The following is a 24,897-nucleotide window of genomic DNA, read 5'->3' on the forward strand; positions in this document are numbered from 1 at the left end:
TGGGCCCACTGGTAACCTTTTGGCCGTTGCGTGCCAAAAGTTGGGGGAGCATGGGGGGGTCACACGTGCATGCGTGAGGGTGTGGCGTGCCAGGGGGCATTGAATTATGGGTGTGGCCACACACACACGCAACCCCCCCGTGCTCTCCCTGCTTTTGCCACGCAACGGCAAAAAGGTTAGCCATCACTGCACTAGTCAATCACAGCAAAGCAGAAGTTTCTGGCGTTACGTGCTGGGCCATGCCACACAGAGAGAGAGAGAGAGAGAGAGAGAAAACCGAAGCGGAATTCGAACCCTGTTCTGGAATTCAGTAGGAAGAAGAAGTTGCCTATCATTTTTGGACTTTTTGGGTTTTGCCTGTAAGCTTTTCATTTGGTCAATGGTGTGTAAATTTAATGGTTTTAATTTAAGAATAAACTATATTTTAAAATTACTCCGCGTCGCCGGGCAGCGTTTACTCAACAGGGATCCTTCTAGGCGGGACTCCTTCATTCTCAACAAGTGGAGCATTCTGCAAATATTGATCCGTCCCCAATTCTCCGCAACCTGCCTTGTTTGGCTTCCATTTCTCTCCCCGACGATCGGTCGGGGAGCAGGTGAATGATTAACCCTCGTTGGAAGTGGTTGCAGAAGTTAAACTTATCCGAAAACGAAGCAAATTTGCATACATCCCGATGTTGTTTTAAGTTCCCATTTCATCCAGGCCTGAGATATAATTACTCCATGAAAACTCCAAGGTAGTTTTGTACTTTAATTTAAGCACAAAAAAAGGGGGGGGGGGAAATTAGTGAAAGAGAAGAGGATGAAAATTTATATTTTTTCCATCACGCTTGCTCTGGTTTCGGGTCTGAGGAACGCTACTACTGATCCGGTAAGTGTGTGTGTATATATATATATATATATATCTGCTTGCTTTTAACATTTTCCTGGCTGAATCCGGAGTCAGAAAAATGAGAATTATCGGGAACAGAACGATGAGTTCCGAGAAATGATCCTTGTGGCCAAGACCTTGTCCTTCTTACAGAGACCCAGATCTTGCTAACGGGAGCAGATAAGTCTTCGGCTTACAAATGATTCGTTTAGTGACCAGTGTTACAACAGCCCTGAAAAAAGTGACTTGGGACGGTCACTTTTGGTGTGACTTTTTTTTCACACGACCGTGGCAGCGTCCCGTGATTAAAATTCAGAGTCTTGGCAACTGACTCACGTTTCTGATGGCTGCAGTGTCCTTGGGGGTGGGGGGGAGGGGTGTCGTGTGATTCGCTTTTGCGACCTTCCGACAAGCAACACTCAACGGGGAAGCTGGATTCACTTAACAACCGGGGCAGCTAATTTAACAGCTGCAGCGAATTCACTGTGGCAAAAAATGCCGTAAAATGGGACAAAGCTCACTTGACCAGCGTCTCCCGTAGCCGCATAAATTTTGGACTTTGATGGCGGTCGTAATTCGAGGACTAGCTGGATTACAACTGGAAATGGAGTATGCGGCACGTAGGCCTTTGCACGTTAGGAAGGATTGGATGAAGCAGGTAGCAAGCAAAATCCTTGCCTGAAGAAATGCAGGTAATCCTCGGTTTATGACCACAAATAGAGTCCAAAATTACTGTTGTTAAGTGAGACGTTGCGTTTTGCCCAGGGGTGAGTTCTACTTACCTTTACTACTGGTTCGCATCGCGCCTGCGCGCGCTCACTTCACTTGCACCCGCGCACGCTCTTCTGCGCATGCCCAGAAGCTTCTACACATGCGCAGATCACCTTTGATGACGTCCGGGTCAGTGGGCGGAGCCTCCCGCCGGTTTTCCTACCGGTTCGTCTGAACCGGGGGCAACCCACCACTGGTTTTGCCGCACTTCATTACCTTTCTCGCCAAAGTTGTTAAGTGAATCACTGCAGTTGGTAAGTCAGTAAGCCGGTCATTGAGTGAATCTGTCTTCCTCCACTGACTTTGCTTGTCAGAAGGTGGCCAGGACACAGCGACCGTCATAAATATGAGTCAGCTGCCAAGGGTCCGAATTTCAATCACGTGACAACCGGGGAGGCCGCCAGAATTATTAACTATGAAAAAAGGTCATAACTTAAAGTTACTTTTATCAGTGCTGTTGTAACTTCCAACGGTCACTACATGAACTGTTGTAAGTCGAGGACTAACCTGGTGGCAGTCCTGCCCCTGCCCTAAGACCTTCTGGAATGATCTTCCTCGTCCCTTGAACCTCTCCCTAAAAGAGATTAAAGAAAGCGATGATGGCCAGAGTGAAGGATCCAATTTCTTTTGCAGGGGTCAAACTTTCCAAAACTTTCCAAACTTTCCAAAAAAGTTTGGAAAATTAGTTTCAGAGTACAGGCCTTCTCCGGGAATCCCTCTCCCCCCCACCCTTCTGTCCCAATGGCTTTGATGACGTGATGGATGATTGATTGACCAACCCGAAGAGAGCAAGAGAGGACACGGGCCTCGGAGAGAGAGAAAGAGAAATTGCCGGAACGAACAAGCTGAGGATTGTTTTGTCTCCAACCTGCTGGAGTCTTCGCCTCACCCTTGTCTGAGGTCCCGAATCTCTTTCCTCAACCCTGTTTCTATTAAATGCACCATGACATCCTTCAGCTTGCTTGGGAATTTCACCTTCCAAACTATGGAAGCAGGATAGTAAGTGAGATTTAACAACAACAACAGAGTTGGGAGGGACCTTGGAGGTCTTCTAGTTCAGGGGTCTGCAACTGATCTGTCCCCGTCCACACACACACACAAACACAGCCAGCCGAGGGTTAAGGAAAAACTTTGGCACACACCCAGGTCTTTATCTCCAACTTGGCAGCGATTTACACACCGTCTGCCAAGTGCGTTTATTTCCACAAAACAGAAAGATAAGATACTTAGCGTACAAAAGTCCAATCAGAATAATATTCCTCTCAGCAGTTTCCGGACGAGGCTTTAGTGACTATCCAAGGTTTACTTTTGTTCGTCACAAGGATCACTGGCCACCACCCTCTATTATATAGTCTCTGGGGTGTGGTCCAGTGATTCAGTTCTAATCCCTAGCACACCTCCTGAGCTGCTGCAATCGATTATCACGCCTTCGGAGGCGTGCGTCCAGGAATGATGTCTCTCCCTCGCTCTCATCCAAGCCACCTGTCTCCCTGCTAATCTCCTCTCCCTCGGCCGGCACCTGAGACAGTGCCAGAGGGGAGGGGCCTGGAGAGGGAGGCCTGGCTGACTCCTCTTCCTCATGCTCGGAGCTTTCTTCCTCCGATGGGACAGGCTCAGAGGGCGGGGCCACAACAGCAACCTTAAACACTCCGAGAGCCATTTGGACCCATTTCCCACAGAAAAGAAAACACCGGGAGCCACAAAACCCTTCCCGTGCCTGACTATTTCTTGAGCGGCCACAAAACTAGCACATGTAGTTGAATTAAACGTTCTGTTTTCTTCTGAAACTTTTCTTTTCTTGGATTTATCCATGGTTGGCCTACCGGGGGTTGAAAAGCTCAATAAATCGCCTGCCGGCGGGTGTCGCACATTGGCAATTGTGACGCATATTTTGAGCGACAGGGAGCCGCAGCAGAGGGGTGAAAGAGTCACATGCGGCTCCAGAGCTGCAGGTTACTGACTTCTGGCCTAGACAATTTCATTCAGGTGGCTGTCCGGTCTCTTCTTAAAAGCCTCCAGCGTTGAAGCACCCACAACTTCTGGTGGCAACTTCTGTCCCACTGATTGATTGTTCTAAGGGCCAGGAAATTTCTCCTTGGTTCTAGATTGGGTCTCTCCTTGGTTAGATTCCATCCGTTGCTTTGGAGAACAGGTTGACCTCCTCTTCCCTACGACAACCCCTGAAGTATTGGAAGACAGCTATCAAGTCACTCCTAGCGCTTCTCTTTCTTTGGCATGGAGTCCACCCATAATTTCATAATATAATAAGGTTGGAAGGGACCTTGGAGGTCTTCTATCCAACCCCTTGCTCAAACAAGAGACCCCATATCATTTCAGACAAATGACTGTCCAATCATCTTAAAAAAAGCCTCCAATGATGGAGCAACCACAACTCCTGAAGGCAAGTCCTTCCACTGATTCATTGTCCTCACTGTCAGGAAGTTTCTCCTTAGTTCTAGGTTGCTTCTCTCCTTGATGAGTTTCCATCCGTCGCTTCTTGTCCTGCCTTCAGGTGCTTTGGAGAATACGTCGACTTGCAATTTTGTCTTGCAAGTTTTAGAAAAGCTCCATGACTCTCGATTTCCAAGAAAAAACAACCACACCGTTTACTCTTTGGAGTCCTTTATAACTTTGTACAGGAACAACAGAAATATTGGGCTCAGTTGTAGCCAAGGACTTACCTGTATTTACCTACCATTCTCAATTTTAGAGAGAGCAAGAGACACACAATTTACTCTTGACGAATGGCTTCTTCAAAACAAATTTGCATTGCTATTATTCCTAGGAGGAAATAACAGCGGGCGCTAAGACGACAGCTGAACCGGAATATGAAATCTATCCACGCCAAGGTCCTGAAAAGAATGACGTGGAACAATCCGGTCAGAATTTAATTCTTTAATTGCTTACACACAGCAGACAGAATCTTGCCAGAGTCAACTCTCACTATTCTTTTCCTGATAGATATACACCCCAGGAGATACTAGGGAGTGGCTATCCTGACTCTTTCCTCTGCTTCCTATGTAGCTCTGTGCTGAGCTGCCTCTTTTCTCCTTCTTCCTTTTCCCCTTCCTGCTTTCTCCCCTTCCCTTTCCTATTCTACTTTCACTTTCACTTTTTCACTTTTTTTCACTTCCTTTTCCCTTTCCCTTTCCCTTTCCCTTTCCCTTCCCCTTTCCCTTCCCTACCTTTTCCTTCTCCTCCCTATCACACCTTTCTCTTCCCTTCCCTACCTTTTCCTTCCCTCCCTTTCTCTTCCCTCCCTATCGTATCTTTCCCTTCCCTTCCTTTCTTTTCCTTTCCCCTTTCCCTTCCTTTCTCTTCCTTTCCCTTTTCCTTCCCTACCATTCCCTTCCCCTCCCCTCCCCTCCCCTCCCCTCCCTTCCCTTCCCTTCGCCTTCCCCTTCTCCTTCTCCTTCCCCTTCCCCTTTCTTTTCCTTTCCTGTTCCCTTCCCCTCCCTATCGCACCTTTCCCTTCCCTTCCCCTTCCCCTTCCCCTTCCTTTCTCTTCCTTTCCGTTTCCCTTTCCCTTCCCTACCATTCCCTTCCCCTCCCTATCGCACCTTCCCCTTTCCCTTCCCTACCTTTCCCTTCCCCTCCCTATTGCACCTTTTCCTTCCCTTCCTTTCCCTTTCTCTATTCCTTTTCCCTTCCCTCCTTCTTATTACCGTTCTTTATTCTTCTTTCATTCAGAATTTTTGTACTGTTTTTAGCTCTGTCAAAAAAACCTTCCTCAGTAAAAATTATTTTAAAAAGAAAGAAGCGAATTAGAATTGTCACAGCAAGGACACTCCTGAAGAGAAAACGGTCAAGGGACCCCCAGACAGAGGAGAGCAATGCAGTGAAGAACTGAGTCCCCAGAGGAGGTCTCTCCACCTGGCCTCTAAAGGTCTGATCCTGGCTTGGTGGCCCATAACAATCCTCCTTCCTTTTGTGCTGTTCATTAATACACGGGGCCCGTCCGCTGTTGCCTTTCTTGATTTTCTCTTTGACTGCTTTGCTGTGTAGATGGTTCCCATGACTGCAGACGTAACCCTTGTAGAAATGGGGGCACATGTTTCCGGGAATGTGACCAGTGTTCTCAGCGCTGCGTCTGTCCTGCTGAATTCATGGGGACACAGTGTGAAGTTGGTAAGCTGAGTCTCTATGGTTTTTATTTTGAAAAGGATTGGTTTTTCTGTGGAAAAAAATAAGATGTTTCTCTCCCCATCCTGGAAGCTTCATCGTTAGATGCTGTGGGAGATGGACAGTCATGGACATTTGGTTAGATGAAATTCTCCACTGGGTCTATGACAATTTCCCACAGGCAACACACCATGGCCAACTCAACATGGCCAACTTATTACGGCCACCCACCATGGCCAACTCACCGTGGCCAACACACCACAGCCAACTCACCACAGTCAACTCACTATGACCATGGTCAACTCACCATGGCCAACACACCACAGCCAACTCACTACAGCCAACACACCATGGCCAACATACCACAGCCAAATCACTATGACCATCCACCATGGCCAACTCACCATGGCCAACACATCACAGCCAAGTCACCATGGCCAATTCACTATGACCATCCACCATGGCCAACTCACCATGGCCAACTCACCATGGCCAACTCTCTATGGCCAACACACCATGGCCAACTCACCATGACCACCCACCTTGGCCAACTCACTGTGGCCAACTCACCATGGCCAACTCTCCATGGCCAACTCACCATTGCTAACACACCATGGCCAACACACCATGTCAACTCTCCATAGCCAACTCACTACAGCCTACTTGCCACAACCAACTTGCTGAGGGACAGGAGTTACATGAATATCTAAGAAATGGTGTAATAGAATCATTAAAGAAAGGATAAAAGAGGAGGGACAGAACGAAATGTGAATGACAAACATTAAGAAATCTTTTAACTTTACTTTAAATGATTAAATTGAATTGTTGGATCCAGCTCTGATTGCAGAAATTGTGGTCCAGGCTAAAGGCTTCTCTGCTTTCCTCCATTACAGCGAAATGCTTTGATGAGACTCTGTATGAACACTTTGAGATTGGAGACAGTTGGGCCAGAGTCTACCAAGGCTCAGTACAAGCGTGCACCTGTGTTAACGGCACAACCGATTGCCATCCGGAAATGTATACAGGTATTGCGGGGAAATGTTCATTAGAGCAGGGGTCTCCAACCTTGGCAACTTTAAGACCCGTGGGCTTCAACTCCCAGATGGCTGAGGAATTCTGGAACTTGAAGTCCACAAGTCTTAAAGTTGACAAGGGTTGGAGACCCCTGCACTAGAGGGCTTCCTTTGATGCATTGGAAAGAGGCCAATCAATCAGAATAGAGCTGGAAGGGACGTTGCAGGAGATGGAGGAAGGGAGGGGGGGAGAAAGGGAGGAAAGGAAGGAAGGAAGAAGGAAAGGAAGGAAGGAAGGAAGGAAGGAAGGAAGGAAGGAAGGAAGGAAGGAAGAAGGAAAAAGAAAAGAGAAAGAAAGGCAGGAAGGAAGGAAGGAAGGAAGGAAGGAAGGAAGGAAGGAAGGAAGGAAGGAAGGAAAGAGAGAGGAAGGAAGGAAGGAAGGAAAAGAAAGAAAAGAGAGAAAGAGGAAGAGGGAGGGAGGGAGGGAAGGAAGGAAGGAAGGCTGAGTCAACTTTGAGCTGGTCAGGATTGAACTGCTGGCAGTGGAATGCAGAGTTAGCCTGCAATACTGCATTTTAGCCACTGGGAGGGAGGGAGGGAGGGAGGGAGGGAGGGAGGGAGGGAGGAAGGAAGGAAGGAAGGAAGGAAGGAAGGAAGGAAGGAAGGAAGGCTGAGTCAACTTTGAGCTGGTCAGGATTGAACTGCTGGCAGTGGAATGCAGAGTTAGCCTGCAATACTGCATTTTAGCCACAGGGAGGGAGGGAGGGAGGGAGGGAGGGAGGGAGGAAGGAAGGAAGGAAGGAAGGAAGGAAGGAAGGAAGGAAGGAAGGAAGGAAGGAAGGAAGGAAGATTCAACCTTGAGCCGGTCAGGGTTGAACTTCGTGGCTGTGGGCAGTGTTAGCCTGCAATGCTGCATTGTAGCCACTGGGAGGGAAGGAAGGAAGGAAGGAAAGGAAAGGAAAGGAAAGGAAAGGAAAGGAAAGGAAGGAAGGAAGGAAGGAAGGAAGGAAGGAAGGAAGGAAGGAAGGGGGAGAAATGCCAAATTTCACTAGTGGCTGACTATTTCCCGATATTTAAGGTGAAAACACCTAACCCTGTTCTGCAGGGGACAATTCTTCAAACGTTTCTTCGTGGTGGCCAGAGAAGTCTCAAAAAGGATCCACAGAAACGCCAATTCAAGCCGAAGCTGTGCTTCGTATTTTATCGGGTTTTTTAAGGGCCCCCTTTGTCTCTGCTTGGCTCCCCTCCAGGCTGTCCCTCCGACCCCTGCCTGCCCCGGGGCAGCCGCTCTTGCCGGAGGACCCTCTTCTCGGACACGACCGTCTGCGTGTGCAGCCACCTCTTCAGCGGGAGACACTGCAACATGGGTGAGCCCCCCCTCCACTCCTCCCTCCGCCCAGTTGTGACCGGTTGTGTCCAAAGTTGTGTCCACTTGGATTGGTTTTATCTCCTTTTTTTTAAATCACGAGGCCCTCAGCTGCCCGCTTTGCGAGCGGGTTTATTTTTCCTTTGGCAAATTCAAATTCCTCTGCTACACAGGCGGTCCTCAACTTACGACCACAATTGAGGCCAACATTTCTGTGGCCAAGGGAGAGGTTGGTGTGAAGTGCGTTTTGCCCCACGGTATGACTTTTCTTGCCACTGTTGCTAACTGAATCCCTGCCGTTGGTAAGTTAGGAATCCGGCTTCCCGCCCTTTTTGACTTTGCTCGTCAGGAGGTCGCGAAAGCAGATCTTGTGACCCCCCTGGGATACTGTGACTGTCGTAAATAGGTGGCCAAGCGTCATAATTTGGAGCACGTGACCGCAGTGATGCGGCAACGGTCGTAACTGTGAAATACGGTCCTCAGTCACATTTTTCAATGCCGTCATAACTTCAGTCACTAAATGAACTGCTGTAAGAAGACCTAAAACAAGATGGAGCGACGACATCAGTCCGTATGGCGGGCCCAATTGACCCAAAAGAAATCTCAGGACCGTATGGGTTGGAAACAGGCGGAAGAGGCCTTCATCCTGCAGTGGACAGACAACGACGAGAATGATGATGATCATGATTGATGATGATCACGATTGATGATAATGATGTTTATGATCCTTTACAAAAGCCAAGTGGTTACAGAAGAAGCAAAGCCGGATCTGGGGTTTTCACGCGCAAAGCATAGGGTTAACTTTCCCTTGTTCCTATCCATCCCCTGGTTATCAACGAGTGTCCAGTTTGCTAACAAATTGTTTGAGTAACGGTCCCTTGTCTTCGCGGGCTGGGTGGTTCTGCGTTTCTTTGTGTGACCTTGGAACAGCCGGTGGTTTTCACCGGATGGCATAGTTTTGATTCCACATGCTAACTCTCCCCTTATCCCAACCCGGCAATTTCCCTTCCCCTTGTCGAGTATAGCAGGCCGACAGCAGGCAATGCGTGGCGTAGCAAAATGGCAGTCCTGACACAATGACACCTCTTTCCATGCCCTGTTACCGAGGCAGGGACCCATATCCTACATCGGTGCCCTGGATATCCGTTTCAGAAATGGTGTCTCTGCTCCACGAGCTCCGATACATTTCCATCTGCGACTTTCCACCTCCAAATCCATCTTCTCCATTCGAATTTTATTCACTGTATGTCTCAGTCCGATATTAATTCCCAGTTCTGACACCTTCCTGTCAAAGCCAAGAATCAGAATAGAGCTGGGAGGGGTCTTCATTTCAGACGAGTGGCTGCCCAGTCTCTTCTTAAAAATCTCCAGTGATGGAGCAGCCACAACTTCTGGTGGCAAGCTGTTCCACTGGTTGATTAGGAAGTTTGTCCTCAATTCCAGATTGTTTCTATCCTTGATTAGTTTTGATCCATTGCTTCTTGTCCTGCCTTCTGGTGCTTTGGAATAATTGACACTATGGATCGATTTTGATAAAACTATTGACTGGGATTTGACTAATGAGGGTCCAATCAATTTTTTGGGCACTGACTTGAATCTTTTGCCTTTCCTTCTTCATCAGTTCCGAGTCAAAATTGTTATTTGGGTAATGCGACCAGTTACCTGGGCCTGGCCAAGAAGACCATTTTTGGAGATGATTGTCTCCCATGGACTTCTGACCTCTTCTCCTACGACGACCCTCAAACAAACAGGGTGCAGCTGGGATTGGGCTCACATTCCTACTGCCGGTAAGACGCCAGAGGAGTAACTCCTTTCTAAGAACAGCTTGGAGAAGTCTAGGAAGATACTCAATCATCCAGAGGGGCTTTCCCCAAAAGACAAGTGAAGACGCTGTCAGCACTTCAAGCTGTCTTTACTCTAGTGCTGACATAAGAAGGAGGAGCGGAGGCGTCTGGAAAGGGACGTTTGACTTTTCGCCTACTTATTTTCCCTGGAGATAATATCCCCTAGGAGATGGGATGGGAGGGGGGAAATTCCTTTGAGTTGGAGCAGTAGATAGGGGTAGAGTGACTTGGAAGATGGCCAATGAGTGCAGGGGAGTGGGGAACGGAAAGGGAGGGTTTTGGGTCTGGAAGTCAGTGTTGGCTACAATGAGTCGGACTTTGAATGTCGTGCTGAATAAATGGGAGTTTTCTTCAAAGACTTTGTTTGAAATGCAATTTATTTGAGACGACCTCAAAACCTGACAGACGCTTCTTGGATGAGAGGCAAAACATGGTTTCGCTTCTCAGCCAAGCCAAGCCAAGCATTCTCAGCCAAGCAAAGCATGGCTGGCTGGAGGATTCTGGGAGCTGAAGTCCACAGGACACCCCTGCTGTATACGGCATCATCGGTTAACAGACTCCCTAAATTGCTGGCAAGACCATGGGCCAAGAAGGAAGGCCGTGCCAAGTGAGGCAAAGAGTGAGGAGGGAGAGAAGACAAAGAGAAGGGAGAATCGATTTGAGTGATTTGAGACCCGAGACCCACCACTTAGGATGGCCCCTGGAGGGAGGGAATATGAGGAGGTTCCCACAAAGCCACCCCAGATGACAAAGAGGTCCCTCACAGATAGCTGGGCACCTCCTAAACACCAAGGAGCCACCATGGAGTCCTTTCCCCGTCCTTCCCTCTGACATTAGCAAATCCTAAATCAAATCCACAGTTGAAGCACGGGAACTCCTAGCAAAACCAGAAGAAACCAGAAGATAGGGGCCTGGACAGAAATTTTGGAAACCAGGCAGTGGAAGAGGGTAGAGGTGGGAGAAATACCTAGACTGAACAGCCAAGAAGCAGATGCAGACAGAGATAAAGATCCGAGAGAAGAATATGGGAGGCAAGTCAAAAAAAAAAACATAGCAATTAAAGTGTTGAAGCGGGCAAGAGACGATGGATAGAAGATTTCTCTTTTTTGTTGTAGTTCTGGTTTTCTTTTTCTTTTCTCTCTCTCTTTTTTTTTAGGTAGGTGACATGACTAGAAGTTAGGTAGGATAGAAAGAAAACATTTTTTAATAAAGGGTGACATGATTAAAAGTTAGAATAAGAGATAGAAATAAGTATGCCACCCTGAGTCTTCAGAGAGGGGCGGCATACAAATTGAATTAATAAATAATAATAAATAAATAAATAATAAGAGAAGGAGGAATATTAGTGTATGCCCTTTTATATAATAAAATAAAAGCAAAGAGCAAGAGAAAGCATGGAATAATTGAATAATGACAGACCTCAACTTAATATAAATGTGTATCACTATTAGAAATATGTAAGGTGATTGAATGTAATAACTATGATTTATAAGAGCCTTGGTGGCACAGCAGACTAAAGCGCTGTTAAGTAGCACCAGCTGCCTGCAATTACTGCAAGTTCAAATCTCACCAGGCTCAAGGTTGACTCAGCCTTCCATCCTTTCGAGGTAGGTAAAATGAGGAGCCGGATTGTGGGGGCAATAAGCTGACTTTGTATAAAAAAGAACACCGCTTGGGGGGGGGCGAAAGCCCTACTAAGCAGGTATATACAAAAAGTATGAAGGCTATTGCGTAACGCATTGTAAGCTGCCCTGAGTCTCCGGAGAAGGGCGGCATATAAATCGAGCCAATAAATAAATAAATAAATAAATAAATAATTCTACTAGTTTTATTTGTATTAGAATTTATGACACCTAGGTGCCACACTGTTCACTCATTGATGTGTTTGTTAAAAAAAAAATTAAAAAAAAAATAAAGAACAAAAAAAAAACCAGAACAAAACGAGCCTGGAAGTCAACGGATTACTCAAAGAGTTAATTCCTTCACTTTTTTCCAATGCCATAGAAGCCCAGATGAAGACGAGCAGCCGTGGTGCTATTTCATTAAGGACGGCAGTCTGTCTTGGGGATACTGCAATGTGTCAGCATGCCGTAAGTAATTTGTAAACTGCAGGATTCAACTTGGGTTGTATCACAAAATTAGCCCAAGGATTGACAGACGGGTTCTTAAATAAATGTAGACTTTTTTTTTTTAATGCAGTCATCAATCAGTGTCACATCAATATCAATCTTCGTGCCAATACTATCCCTCTAGTCAGTCTCTCCTCGTTACAGGTAGTCCTTGATTTACGACTGCAACTGAGCCCGAAATTTCTGTCATGAAGTGAGTTTGGCCCTCATTTTATGACTTTTCCGGCCACCATGGCGACGTGGATCGTTGAACTTTGTTATTAGTTGTTAAACGAATAACATGGTTGTTCAGTGAAGCCGGATTCCCCGTCGACTTTGGTGGTCAGAAAGTCGCAAAAAGGAGATCGCGTGACCCCCGGGGCACTGCAACAGTCATAAGTACATGCCAGTTGCCCAGAGTCTGAATTTTGATTGCGTGACCACGGGGAGGCCGCAACGGTGGTACATGTGAAAAACGGTCCTAAGTCTCTTTTTTCAGTGCCGTGGTAACTTTGAACGGTCACTAAATGAACTGTTGTATGTCAAGGACTGCCTTTATTACAGAAGGCTTAGCAAGGACAGGTTCCTCCCTTCTAGAATAACGGTAAAAGATTCGCTGTCCAGTTGTGTACGACTCTAGGGCCCGGTGCTCATCTCCGTTTCTAGGAAAAAAGAGCCCGCATTGTCTGGAGACTTTTCCGTGGTCATGTGGCGAGCATGGCTACACGTCAAAGGGGCCCGGAACACGGTTATCTTCCCACCAAAGTGGTACCTATTGATCTATTCGCATTTGCATGCTTTCAAACTGCTAGTGGGCTGGAGCTGAAACAAGGACGGGAACTCACCCTGTCTCCAGTGGTGGGACTTGAATAACTTAACAACCGGTTCTCTGGCTGGGTAGTCATGGCCGGTTGGTCATGTGACTGGGTGGGTGACGTCACTCATCACACCCAGCCCCGCCTCCCGGCCACTGGCCTCAAAGGCAGAGGTAGGATTCAGCCGGTTGGGTCTAATCCCACCATTGGCTGGCCCCCTCCCCATCCCATTTTTCAACTTCTTTTTTTGCCTGTTTTTTGGTCATTTTGGCTGTTTTGGGGGGCATTTTTAGCTGGTTTTTGGGCCATTTTCAGGTGGGTTTTTGGGCTGTTTTTTAGCCATTTTGGGGGCTGGTTTTCAGGTCATTTTTCAGGCCATTTTCAAGATGTTTTTTGGGCTGTTTTCAGGCCATTTTTCAGGCTGTCTTTTGGAGAGTTTCAGGCCATTTTGGGGGCCATTTTCGGCCACTTTTTGGGCCATTTTCAGGCAGGTTTTTGGTCCATTTTTCTGCCATTTTGGATTGGTTTTAGGCCATTTTTCAGGCTGTTTTGGGGCTGTTTTGGGGCCATTTTTCAGGCCATTTTTTGGCTGTTTTTCAGCCATTTTTGGGACTGTTTTCAGGCCGGTTTTGGCCCAAAAAACAGCCTGGACAACAGCCCAGAAAACAGCACAGAAAATGAGTGGGGGCAGGGCCAGACAGAGGTGGGATTTGCCGGTTCGCCGAACTGCACAATTTCTTAACTACTGGTTCGCTCACCTCTGCCTGTCGCGTGGCGCTCGGGTCTCGAACCCGGACTATCAGCTGATAAGCTCAGCAACTTTAACCGCTGAGCCATCATGCCTCCCCACCCCCGTACAATAACATTCTGAAAAGCAAACAGAAGGAAAAACCAGTAAGGAAATGAAGTGATTCCTCATCGCCTCCCTTCTTTCAGAAAGTGGGCGCAGGCAGCCGCCACCGCCGCCGCCAAACTTTTTTCCAGAAGCCGATGAGCTTGCCGCGGTCAAGAAGTCGTGTGGGAGGAGGCATAAGAAGCAGAAGTTTGTAAGACCCAGGATTGTGGGGGGATCTTCTGCCTTGCCAGGATCCTACCCCTGGCTGGCCAGCATCAACGTTGGCAGGAATTTCTGTGCCGGAAGCCTAATTCGCTCCTGCTGGCTGGTCACATCGGCCCACTGTTTTGCTCACAGGTGAGGCTGCTCAATTCGTTGATGGGTCTCAAACTCTGAATTTCTTTCCAGCGATGTCCTTCTGGGAGCTAATTGGTCAGGAAGGGCCCAGTGCAAATGTTTTCCCTGAGCTCTAAAATGGGCCAGACAGTCGTCCTCCTGTTCCTCTTCCTTTTCCCCTTCTTCCTCCTCTTTTCCCCCCTCCTCCTCCTTTCCATCTTCCTCCTCCTCTCCTTATTCTTCTTCCTCTTCCTCCTCCTTTCCCCCTTCCTTCTCCTCCTCTTTTCCCTCCTCCTCCTTTCCTCCTTCTTCCTCCTCCTTTCTCCTCCTTTCTCCTCCTTTCTCCTCCTCCTCCTTTCCATCTTCCTCCTCCTCTCCTTATTCTTCTTCCTCTTCCTCCTCCTTTCCCCCTTCCTTCTCCTCCTCTTCTTTTCCCTCCTCCTCCTTTCCCCCTTCTTCCTCCTCTTTTCTCCTCCTCCTTTCTCCTCCTCCTCCTTTCCATCTTCCTCCTCCTCTCCTTATTCTTCTTCCTCTTCCTCCTCCTTTCCCCCTTCCTTCTCCTCCTCCTCTTTTCCCTCCTCCTCCTTTCCCCCTTCTTCCCCCTCCTTTCTCCTCCTTTCTCCTCCTCCTCCTTTCCATCTTTCTCCTCCTCTCCTTATTCTTCTTCCTCTTCCTCCTCCCTTCCCCCTTCCTTCTCCTCCTCCTCTTTTCCCTCCTCCTCCTTTCCCCCTTCTTCCTCCTCTCCTTCTCCTTCTTCTTCTTCCTCTCCTCCTCCTTTCCCTCTTCCTCCTCCTTCTCTTCTCCTTCTCCTTTCCCTCTTCCCCTTCCTCCTCCTCCTCTCTCTGCTCCTGCTTGCAGGGACCTCCTCCAGTTGCCCCATTGAGTGCAGCGTTGTATGTAGGAAGGCAACAGAAAAATCCCAGATGTCACCCCCAACCTCCACCCCCCCAACCCTTTTTAACATGTGCTGCGGCGGCCATCTTGATGTTTCGACCCCACCCTATGGCCACCTCTGCTCGCATCCAGCTCCCAGGGGACTGAAGCAAGGAGGTAGGAGTGTTGTGGAATGATGAGACCAACGCAACATTTCTAGGTTAGTCAGAGACAGTGTATTGCGCAATAGGTTCAGAGCCAGTTTTATACATGAAGCTTTGAACAACTTATGATTCTGAGACCACAGTTTTATACATTTTCAAACAAAGGATTCTGTTAACTCAGCAGTTTATATGATCATATACATTTGTTATATTTAATTGGCATTTCCTAATTACAAAAGTTTCATATTATTCTTGCCAAACAACCATAATTCTTCTGTAAATTACTGGAGCATAGATTCAAATTATCTTCTGTTGATAAATGACTTATAGCTCATGTGGATCCCCTTGACCTAACCAACCTTTAAGCTGTATGTCATTAGAATGTTCCTTTCTTCTGACAACTTAGAGGCCTCCTAAAAGTATCAAAAGGATTTTGGCTGAGTTTGTAATTTTTCCAACCGGATGCATTTCCTGCCTTTAGAATAGAGTGAATAGAAAGTTATCCAGTGGTCATCTATCAGAGCCCGCTTCATTTACATTAGGAGAAGCGTGGAGCCCCATCGTTCAGCAGGCAGAGAAGCCGGAAGGGAAGGCTGCATCTCACAGACCTTCTGGGTCAGGCCCCGGGGAAAATCTCTGCACAGGTGGAAAACTTTGGATGCTGGAAGTGGCATCCTTACCTTCGCCTTTGGCTCTGAGAAAGTTTGGGTCAGTGATCAACTGCCCCGACGGTGGGGTGGAGGCTCAGGATAGGGTGCCATTAACAGGGCTTTCTCGTTCCCTTCAGCCCGCTGACCTCAACCATCCACGTGGTTTTGGGCCAACATTTTTTTAACAAAACGACAGACGTCACTCAAGAGTTTAAGATAGAGAAGTACATCCTGCATCCCAACTACTCCGTGTTCAACCCAACCGAAAACGATATCGGTGAGCTCTTTTTCTCTACTGCCGCGTAAAGCAGTGGTCCCCAACCTTTTCGGGGATGGTTTTGCACACACGCTGTTTTCACAAATACAGCTTTGTGCAAGCGCACATGCGCTCAGGCAGCACTTCTGTGGTCCAGTACCAAACGGGCTGCAACCCAGCACTGGGCCATGGACTGGAGTTGGGGACCACTGATGTAAAGACTGAATTCCATTTATTGGATCAAGAGTAGAGTGGAGTGGAGTGGAATGGAGAAGGGAAGGGAAGGGAAGGGAAGGGAAGAGGAGAGGAGAGGAGAGGAGAGGAGAGGAGAGGAGAGGAGAGGAGAGGAGTGGAGTGGAGTGGAGTGGAGTGGAGTGGAGTGGAGTGGAGTGGAGTGGAGTGGAGTGGAGTGGAGTGGAGTGGAGTGGAATGAAGTAGAGGAGAGGAGTAGAGTAGAGTACAGTAGGGTGGAATGGAATGGAATGGAATGGAGTAGAGTGGAGTGGAGTAGAATAGAATAGAGTAGAATGGAATGGAATGGAGGAGAGAAAAGAAGAGGAGTAGAGCAAAGTAGAGTAGAGTAGAGTAGAGTGGAATGGAGAAGAGAAGAGGAGAGGAGAGGAGAGGAGAGGAGAGGAGAGGAGAGGAGAGGAGAGTGGAATGAAGTAGAGAAGAGGAATAGAGTAGAGTGGAGTGGAGTGGAGTGGAGTGGAGTAGATAACAGAACAGGACAGGACAGGACAGGACAGTTGGAAGGAACCTTGGAGGTCTTCTAGTCCAACCCCCTACTCAGGCAGGAAACCCTATACCATTTCAGCCAAAGGGTTCTTCTTGAGAACCTCCAGTGTTGAAGCACCCACAACTTCTGAAGCCAAGTCATTTCACTAATTTTCCTCACTGTCAGGAAATTCCTCCTTAGTTCTAAGTTGCTTCTCTCCTTGATTAGTGTCCACCCATTGCTTCTTGTCCTGCCTTCAGGTGCTTTGGAGAATAGCTTGGCTCCCTCTTCTTTGTGGAAGCCCCTGAGATATTGGAAGACTGCTATCATGTCTCCCCTAGTCCTTCTTTTCATTAAACTAGACATACCCAGTTCCTGTAATCGTTCTTCCTATGTTTTAGTCTCCAGTCCCCTAATCCTCTTTCCTGCTCTTCTTGGCACTCTTTCTAGAGTCTCCACATCTTTTTTGTATCCTGGTGACCAAAACTGGATGCCGTATTCCAGGTGTGGCCTTACCAAGGCATTATAAAGTGGTATTAACACTTCACGTAATCTTGATTCCATCCCTCAGTTAATGCAGCCTAGAACTGTTTTAGCTTTTTTGGCAACTGCAGCACATGGCTAGCTCATCTTTAAGTGATTGCCCACTGGGACTCCAAGGTCCCTCTCACAGTTACTACTATTGAGCCAGGTACCACCTATACTGTGTCAGAATATTCATGACTGGGAAGACATGGTAACAAGGTCAGCCAATGAATAGACATAGCAACTAAGTCAGCCCATTGGGAGCTAAGACAGACTGGAGCCAGGGCGTGTCTTAGTCTGCAGCTTCTGATTCTGTGCGGAGAAAGAGAAACTGAAACCAGTGTGTGTTAAGCTCTGAGCTGCTGTACTCTGTGTGTGAACACGTCTGCTGATCTGATCTGACGAATGAACTGTTGGTATTGTAAAAATACTTTATGCGTTATTATGAATATAAAGAAGTTAACGAATCCGGCTGATTCAGTTATCTGTGCGTGCTTCTGGATTTGATTTTTGCAAGAAACTCACCTGTCCTTCCTCTCTCTTGCAGTTTTAATTAAACTGAAGAAAATCAAGCAACGCTGTGCGGTGAGATCCCGATTTGTTCAACCCATATGCCTGCCAGAACCTTCCATGTCCTTTCCAGACCATTACAAATGCCACGTTGTCGGATGGGGATACCTGCACGAAAGTAAGAGATGACCGTTGGGGAAGCTGATCACCCCCTATAGCCAGGAGTTTCAGCTGACACTAGGACGATCTTCAGGATGTCTGCACATCACACTCCGTTTTTAGATAGCGGATGTTTTCAATAGAGCCCTGGTGGCGCAGTGGTTAGAATGCGGTATTGCAGGCCGACTGCCTACTGCCAGGAAGTTCGACCCTGACTGGTTCAAGGTTGAACCAACCTTCCTTCCTTCCTTCCTTCCTTCCTTCCTTCCTTCCTTCCTTCCTTCCTTCCTTCCTTCCTTCCCTCCCAGTGGTTACAATGCAGCATTGCAGGCTAGCACTGCCCACAGCGAGTAGTTCGATCCTGGCCAGCTCCAAGGTTGACTCAGACTTCCGTCCTTCCAAGGTCGGTCAAATGAGGCAAATGCTGGTCATACTTTAGAACATACAAGGGTGCCTACCAAAAAGTGGGAGGGGCATTTCTAATAATTTCTTACTAAAACTCTTGTGGGGGGGGGTCTATGACAATTCACCATAGCCAACTCACCACGGCCAACTCATGAAGGCCAACCCGCCATGGCCAACTCATCATGGCCAATACACTACAGCCAACTCAACATGGCCAACTCACCACGGCCAACTCACCATGTCAACTAACCACAGCCAATTCACCACGGCAAACTCAACATGGCCAACTCACCATGGCCAACTCACCACAACCAACTCACCAAGGCCAACCCGCCATGGCCAACTCACCATGGCCAACTCCCCATGGCCAACTCATCATGGCCAACTCCCCATGGCCAACACATTACAACCAACTCACCACAGCCAACTCACCACAGCCAACTCACCATGATCAACTTACCACAGCCAACTCACCACGGCAAACTCACCACGGCAAACTCACCATGGCCAACTCACTATGGCCAACTCACTACAGCAAATTCCCCACGGCCAACTCACCACAACCAACTCACCAAGGCCAACCCGCCATGGTCAACTCGTCATGGCCAACTCACTATAGCCAACTCACCATGGCTAACTCTCTACGGCCAACTCACCACGGCCAACTCACCATGGCCAACTCGTCATGGCCAATTCATCATGGCCAACTCACCACAGTCAGCTTGTTGCGGGACGACTCACTGTGAGGGAAGAGTTACCCTAATCTCAAAGAAATAGTGGAATAAAATCACTGAAGAAAGGTTGCAAAAGGAGGGACAAAATGCAACGGCAAAATTGAATTGTTAAATTGCCCTGCGCTGAGTTGTCCCATGGCAAGTGGGCAATGACAAGTTGGCGACTGCGAGTCGTCCCATTCTGTTTGTGGGTGCCCTTTTCAGGCCCAGCTGCTGTTCCTCAGACTTATTTTCTTTCTCGCCATTTGAGCAGATTCCTCCCGATACTCCAATGTGGTGCAAGAAGCATTAATTCCGATTATCCCAGATTACAAGTGTCAAAATGCGGACGTTTATGGCGCTGAAATCAGCGAAAATATGTTCTGTGCTGGTTACCTCGATGGCAGATCAGACGCTTGCCAGGTAATCCTCTTGAGTTTCTGCAGGAATTAGCCCCAGGGGTGGAGTCTGGGCAACCGAATCGAGCTAGCAGAGTGTTTACTGGCCGGATACCTTTCCTGTTGCCAGTACAGAATTTTGTTCAGCAGATAATATTCTCATTGCTCCCAGAGAGAGAAATATCTGCCTCCACCTAGGATCGAACTCACAGCCTCCTGACTGTGAGGCGAGAGCTCCACTTTTAGGCCACCATATATACCCGTCTGTGTGTGTTTGTGTGTGTTTGTGTGTATATTTACAGCATTATAAAGCTCCGTTGAAGTGGCTGCAATAATTCTCCTAGGGATTGTATAGCCAGCCATGGCAATATTTTATCCTTTTTTTCACGTCTCACCACATTAACAAAAATAGTAAAATCCACAAAAGGGTCAGATTTGGGGGGAAATAAAGTGAGCTTGAACCGTGCGCTCTGGTCTTTATAGCGTATAAAATAACTTTGCAACTTTTTAATAGTAACAGAGTTGGAAGGGAACTTGGAGGTCTTCTAATCTAGGGGTCCCCAACCTTTCGGACCTCAGGGACCACTTAATTCATAATTTTAAATCCCGCGGACCACGAATATGATCTGCCTAATGACCGGCTGGGTGGGCGTGGCTAGGTGGTCATGTGACTGGGTGGGCATGGCCAACTCGATGTCACATCAAGGGCGCCTCGCCGGCCTCTACTCGCCCCTCCCTTCCCAGCCACTCCTCGCCTGCCCGCCCGGGCTTCTTAGGGCCCCAACAGGAAGCAGTTGTTGGAGCTAAGCAGCCACGAGAAAGAGTCGGCAAAACAGCTCAGTTCAGATTGGATCCGATCGAGAAGGAGGCTGAGCAGAAGCACCTCACTGAGGACTAGGAGCATAGGCTTTCCCAGCAGAGGGAAGACCTACGGGAGTGCAAGGCCAGGTACCGGCGCCTGGAGGCTCAGCGGGCTGAGATGGTCAGCCATTTCCAGGCCATGATGCAGTCCCACTGGAACGAGGCTCTCCGGCTCTTTGCCACCAGCGGCGCTTCCCTCCAGCCTTTGCCCAAATCCCCACACCAGGAGACCGAAGCAGACCCCAAGTCTGAATTTCTGTCCCCCTCCGACACGCACAAAAAGACCCCGAAGGGGGAGACTCTCTGCAGCAACACAAACGTTCATGGCACATATCCGGCCCAGGCGCCGTAAGTTGAGGACCCCTGATTTAGTGCAATATGAAAAATGCGAATAATTTTTCTGCGGACCACCCAAATTTTCTCGCAGTTGGTGACCTCTGATCTAGTCCAACCCCCAGCTCACACAGGAAACCTGGAGTAGGGATTCAAACCACCGAACTGCCAATTTTTCTGGTCGACAAGCTCAGTGTCCTAGCCACTGAGCCCACCTGGTCCGTTTGGCTTCAGTTGTCTCTGGGTTGACCTCTGCAAGGAATTTGGGAATATAAAAGAAATAGTTCCGTCCCAGGAGCCTTAATGGTTCCGTACAAATCCGGCCAAGTTTGATCTGGTTGGGTTCTTTGCCTATCAGCCAACGATCCCATCACCGGATGCAACCGCCTGCTGGGCTGTGCGATTTTTACCGAAACCGATGCTTTTTTCTGGCTTTTAGCCGGGAGTTTGTGGGGGCCGCTGGTGCACACGCCCAGTCCGGCTTAAGCCTAAAAAAATATATCGGAGGTTCTGCGGTTCTCTCCGTTTCTTCTTCTGAGATTCGGTGCCATCCCTCCTTTTCCTCCCACGGCAGAGCCTGGCTTGAGGTTTCATTGGCTGAGTTAGGATCAACTCTGATACCCAAAAGAGAAGGAATCTGGAAATCCATCCACAGCTTTTCGCTGTACCCCAAGAAGTCTTTGGGGGGTGGGTGGGGGGGGAGGAGAGTTACTGAAGCTCAGGTCCCTCTCTCCCACCTTTCCTCCCTCCCTCCCTCCCTTCCTTCCTCCCTTCCTTCCTTTTCTTTTCTTTTCTTTTCTTTCTTTCTTTCTCTTTCTTTCTTTCTTTTTTCTTTTACTTTTTTCTACTTTATTTCCTTCCTCCCTCCCTCCCTCCCTCTTTCTTCCTTTTTTCTTTCACTTTTTTCTACTTTATTTCCTTCCTTCCTTCCTTCTTCTTCCTTCCTTCCCTCCCTCCCTCCCTCCCTCTTCCTTCCTTCCTTTTTTTTTACTTTTTTCTAGTTTATTTCCTTCCTTCCTCTCCTTCCTTCCTTCCTTCCTTTTCCTTCCTCCCTCCCTTTCTTTCTTCTTTTTTTCTTTCACTTTTTTCTACTTTATTTCCTTTCTTTTTCTTTCTTCCCTCCCTCTTTCTTTCTTTCTTTCTTTCTTTCTTTCTTCTTTCTTTCTTTCTTTCTTTTTTTCTTTCTTTCTATTTTTTAATTTCCTTCCTCCCTCCCTTCTTCCCAACCATATTGCTTCCCGTTCTGAGCTGTGCCTTTTAAGGAAGTCTTTGAAGGAAGGAAATCTGACCTGGGCCTCTGTTGAGCCAACCTAGGGAGTTTGTATTATTTTTGATTTAATTTCCCAGCTGCATCCAGCTGTTGGCTCTTGCTCAGTTTGAACGTGGAAGAGGAGTGGGGTCACGAGAGTTTGGCTCTGCCCTCCCCACTTTCGCCTGTCCCCACCCCCTTATGTCTTCTCCTATCAAGGGAGCCCCTTGCCTCTGGCTTTTACCATTTTTTCATTGCTTTTATCTTCCCTTGTGGGCCCAACTTCCTTCTCCCCTTTAGCTTTTCTAGTTGTTCCCTCTCCATTTTCGTTCTACCTTTGACCTTAACCAGAAACTTTTGAGCGGCCAAACAATTCGCCCATGTCTTTTCCCCTCATTGAAATGATGGATTTCCAGGATCCTCTTTTTCCCAATTCACGAGGACCGTTTCCATATTCACAGAGATATTCAGGTGCACTGAGGATGTCTACCCATCCGGTGCCCCACAGCTGAAACACAGCTACCATTAGAAGTTACCAAAAAGGAAAGAAAGAAAGAAAGAAAGAAAGAAAGAAAGAAAGAAAGAAAGAAAGAAAGAAAGAAAGAAAGAAAGAAAGAAAGAAAAAGCCTGGGTGGCTGAGATTTGTGATGTTGCTTAGCTCTTCCATCTACAGAAGAGACTGCAATTAAAAAAAAATACTAGATTGTGTAGAAATGGATAGGTTGACATAAGCGGTGAAATGCACTTATCTTTGCTACCGGTTTGGGAATGTGAATGCACGTACCTCTTCTGCACATCTGCAGAGCCTTCTGTACATGAGCATAGGGTCAAAAACGGGACGTAATGATGTAATGACATCCCAGTGGGTGGGCGGAGCCTCCCGCTGCCAGCACTACCGGTTCGCACGAACTGGCTAGATCCAGCTGGATTTCACCGCTGGTTGACATTAAAGATAAAGGATAAAGAAGATACGGAATATTTTCTAACATGGAACTTGTTTTATCCCTATCAAGCCATATCAATGGCTTGATATGAAAATAGAGATTAGAAATCGGATAAATATTATTATGTGTAAGCAAATTGATCCAGACAATACACTGTTTGCAAAGCACTTATGGATGTAAAAGAAAAATGTATGAATAAACTAAAAAACAAACAAACACCAAAAACAAGTTACAGAAAAAACACAAAAGGATAGAAAACTCTGGTTGGCTGAGATTTGTGATGTTGCGTAGTTCTTCTATTTACCTTCACGTTCCCCTCTGTGTCCCAGGGAGATTCAGGAGGACCCCTCGCCTGCGAAAGTGACGGAGCCTTCTACCTCTACGGAATCGTCAGCTGGGGTGACGGCTGTGGCAAAGCCAGGAAGCCGGGAGTTTACACCAAGGTGATTAACTACATCAATTGGATCAACCAGGAGATACATCGCCCACCCAAAGGATAAGGATGGCTTCGTAGAGGGACCGATCCCCTTCGCCTGATACCCACGGAACAACTTCCCAAATCGGTCTTCTTGACAATACCAAATGCTCTTTCTACCAAACTTTTCTTTTTCTGGTGCTGGCAGAACTAGGGGAAAAAAAAACAGACTCCAAAAGTCCAAGATGTCCTTCAAGGAACTCAGGATTTCTCGTTTCGGTGCTTTGGGGCGGACTTGCCATTCTTCCCTTGGGATTTCTGCCCCGATTTCCGATGAACGGTGTCGGAGAGGGCCGATGGGTGGCTCCTCTGGTGGGTCAGAATAACAATTGTTATTCTCAGAATTCTCAGGCCGGAAACCTTAGACCAGTGATGGGGAAGAATACTGCAAAATCCCCATTCTCTCCCCACTCCTGGGGGAAGGATATTGCAAAATCTCCATTCCCACCCCACTCTGGGGCCAGCCAGAGATGGTATTTGCCGGTTCTCTGAACTACTCAAAATTTCCGCTACCGGTTCTCCAGAACCTGTCAGAACCTGCTGGATTTCACCCCTGGCCCTAGACCCTTTCAGACAAATGGTTGTCCAATCTCTTCTTAAAAACTTCCAGTGTTGGAGCATTTACAACTTCTGGAGGCAAGTCCATCCACTGATGAATTGTCAGGAAATTTCTCCTTATGTCTAGGTTGCTTCTCTCCTTGGTTAGTCAACTTAGGCCAGGAGAGATTCGTAACCCAACAGAGAAAATGCCAGGAACAAACTTATCAATTTAGGAGCATTTACTGTATGTATAGATCAATGAAAAAGTTTTTTTTTTTTAAATTAAAAGGGATATAACAAATAATCTTTACCGAGCGGTATTAACAATGAACGAACTCATTTCAAATTTGAAAAAGACGTAAACATACAAAATCATATTTTAAAAAGACAGTTTGCAAACTTTTTTTTTTTTTTTTTAAAGTCATATTTGTCTCAAAGAGGGAGAACAACAAGTTGCGTTGTAGAGACTTTGAGTATTCGGATCTGCGCCGTTCCTTGGGAATAGGAATGTTTTATTGCAAAAAAAATCAAACTGATGAATTAATCGACGGGGTGGAGAGCTTCTTTTTAACAATTGCAATTTTTTTTTTCTTTTCTCTTATGGGCTCTGATGTCCCTCATGCCAACCTCATTTTTTTTGTGTTCTTTGTTTGAAAAGTTTTAACCTGCTCTGGGCCCTACTGGGTACCGTTTCCTAGCTTCTGTCTTGCCTCTCCATCACCTCAACCCTGGACAGGGAGAGCCTGGATTATAGGAACTGAACTCTCCTTTCTCAGGACTTGTCTTGGAGCACGCCCAAGTTGAGATCCTTTCCTAGAGTTGGGTCGGTTGTATCTTCCTCGAGAGCCTCAACAGACTCTGAGGAAAAGAAGTTGGAAGGGACCTTGGAGGTCTTCTACTCCAACCGCCTGCTCAAGCAGGAAACCCTAGACAAATGATTGTCGAACCTCTTCTTAAAAACCTCCAGTGTTGGAGCACCCATAACTTCTGAAGGCAACATCTGTTCCACTCATTAATGGCTAAGAAATTCGTTCTTAGTTCTA

The 24,897-nt window shown here is 47.4% G+C and overlaps 1 protein-coding gene across 1 annotated transcript; it reads left to right on the forward strand.

Annotated features, from left to right (window-relative positions):
- The first annotated feature begins 785 nt into the window (after positions 1-785).
- On the forward strand, positions 786-24,152 carry HGFAC (HGF activator). Its single transcript, XM_070948495.1, has 12 exons — positions 786-871; positions 4,428-4,521; positions 5,648-5,770; positions 6,658-6,789; positions 8,028-8,144; positions 9,765-9,930; positions 11,992-12,077; positions 13,847-14,102; positions 15,906-16,045; positions 17,815-17,955; positions 19,329-19,477; positions 23,169-24,152. The coding sequence occupies exons 1-12, from the start codon at positions 803-805 to the stop codon at positions 23,337-23,339; spliced, it is 1,644 nt and encodes a 547-aa protein (XP_070804596.1). The 5' UTR covers positions 786-802; the 3' UTR covers positions 23,340-24,152.
- Positions 24,153-24,897: the final 745 nt, after the last annotated feature.

Source organism: Pituophis catenifer, unplaced genomic scaffold, assembly GCF_029215685.1.
Source record: "Pituophis catenifer annectens isolate HBS135680 unplaced genomic scaffold, rPitCat1.0.hap2 SCAF_8, whole genome shotgun sequence".
Taxonomy (NCBI): Eukaryota; Metazoa; Chordata; class Lepidosauria; order Squamata; family Colubridae; genus Pituophis; species Pituophis catenifer.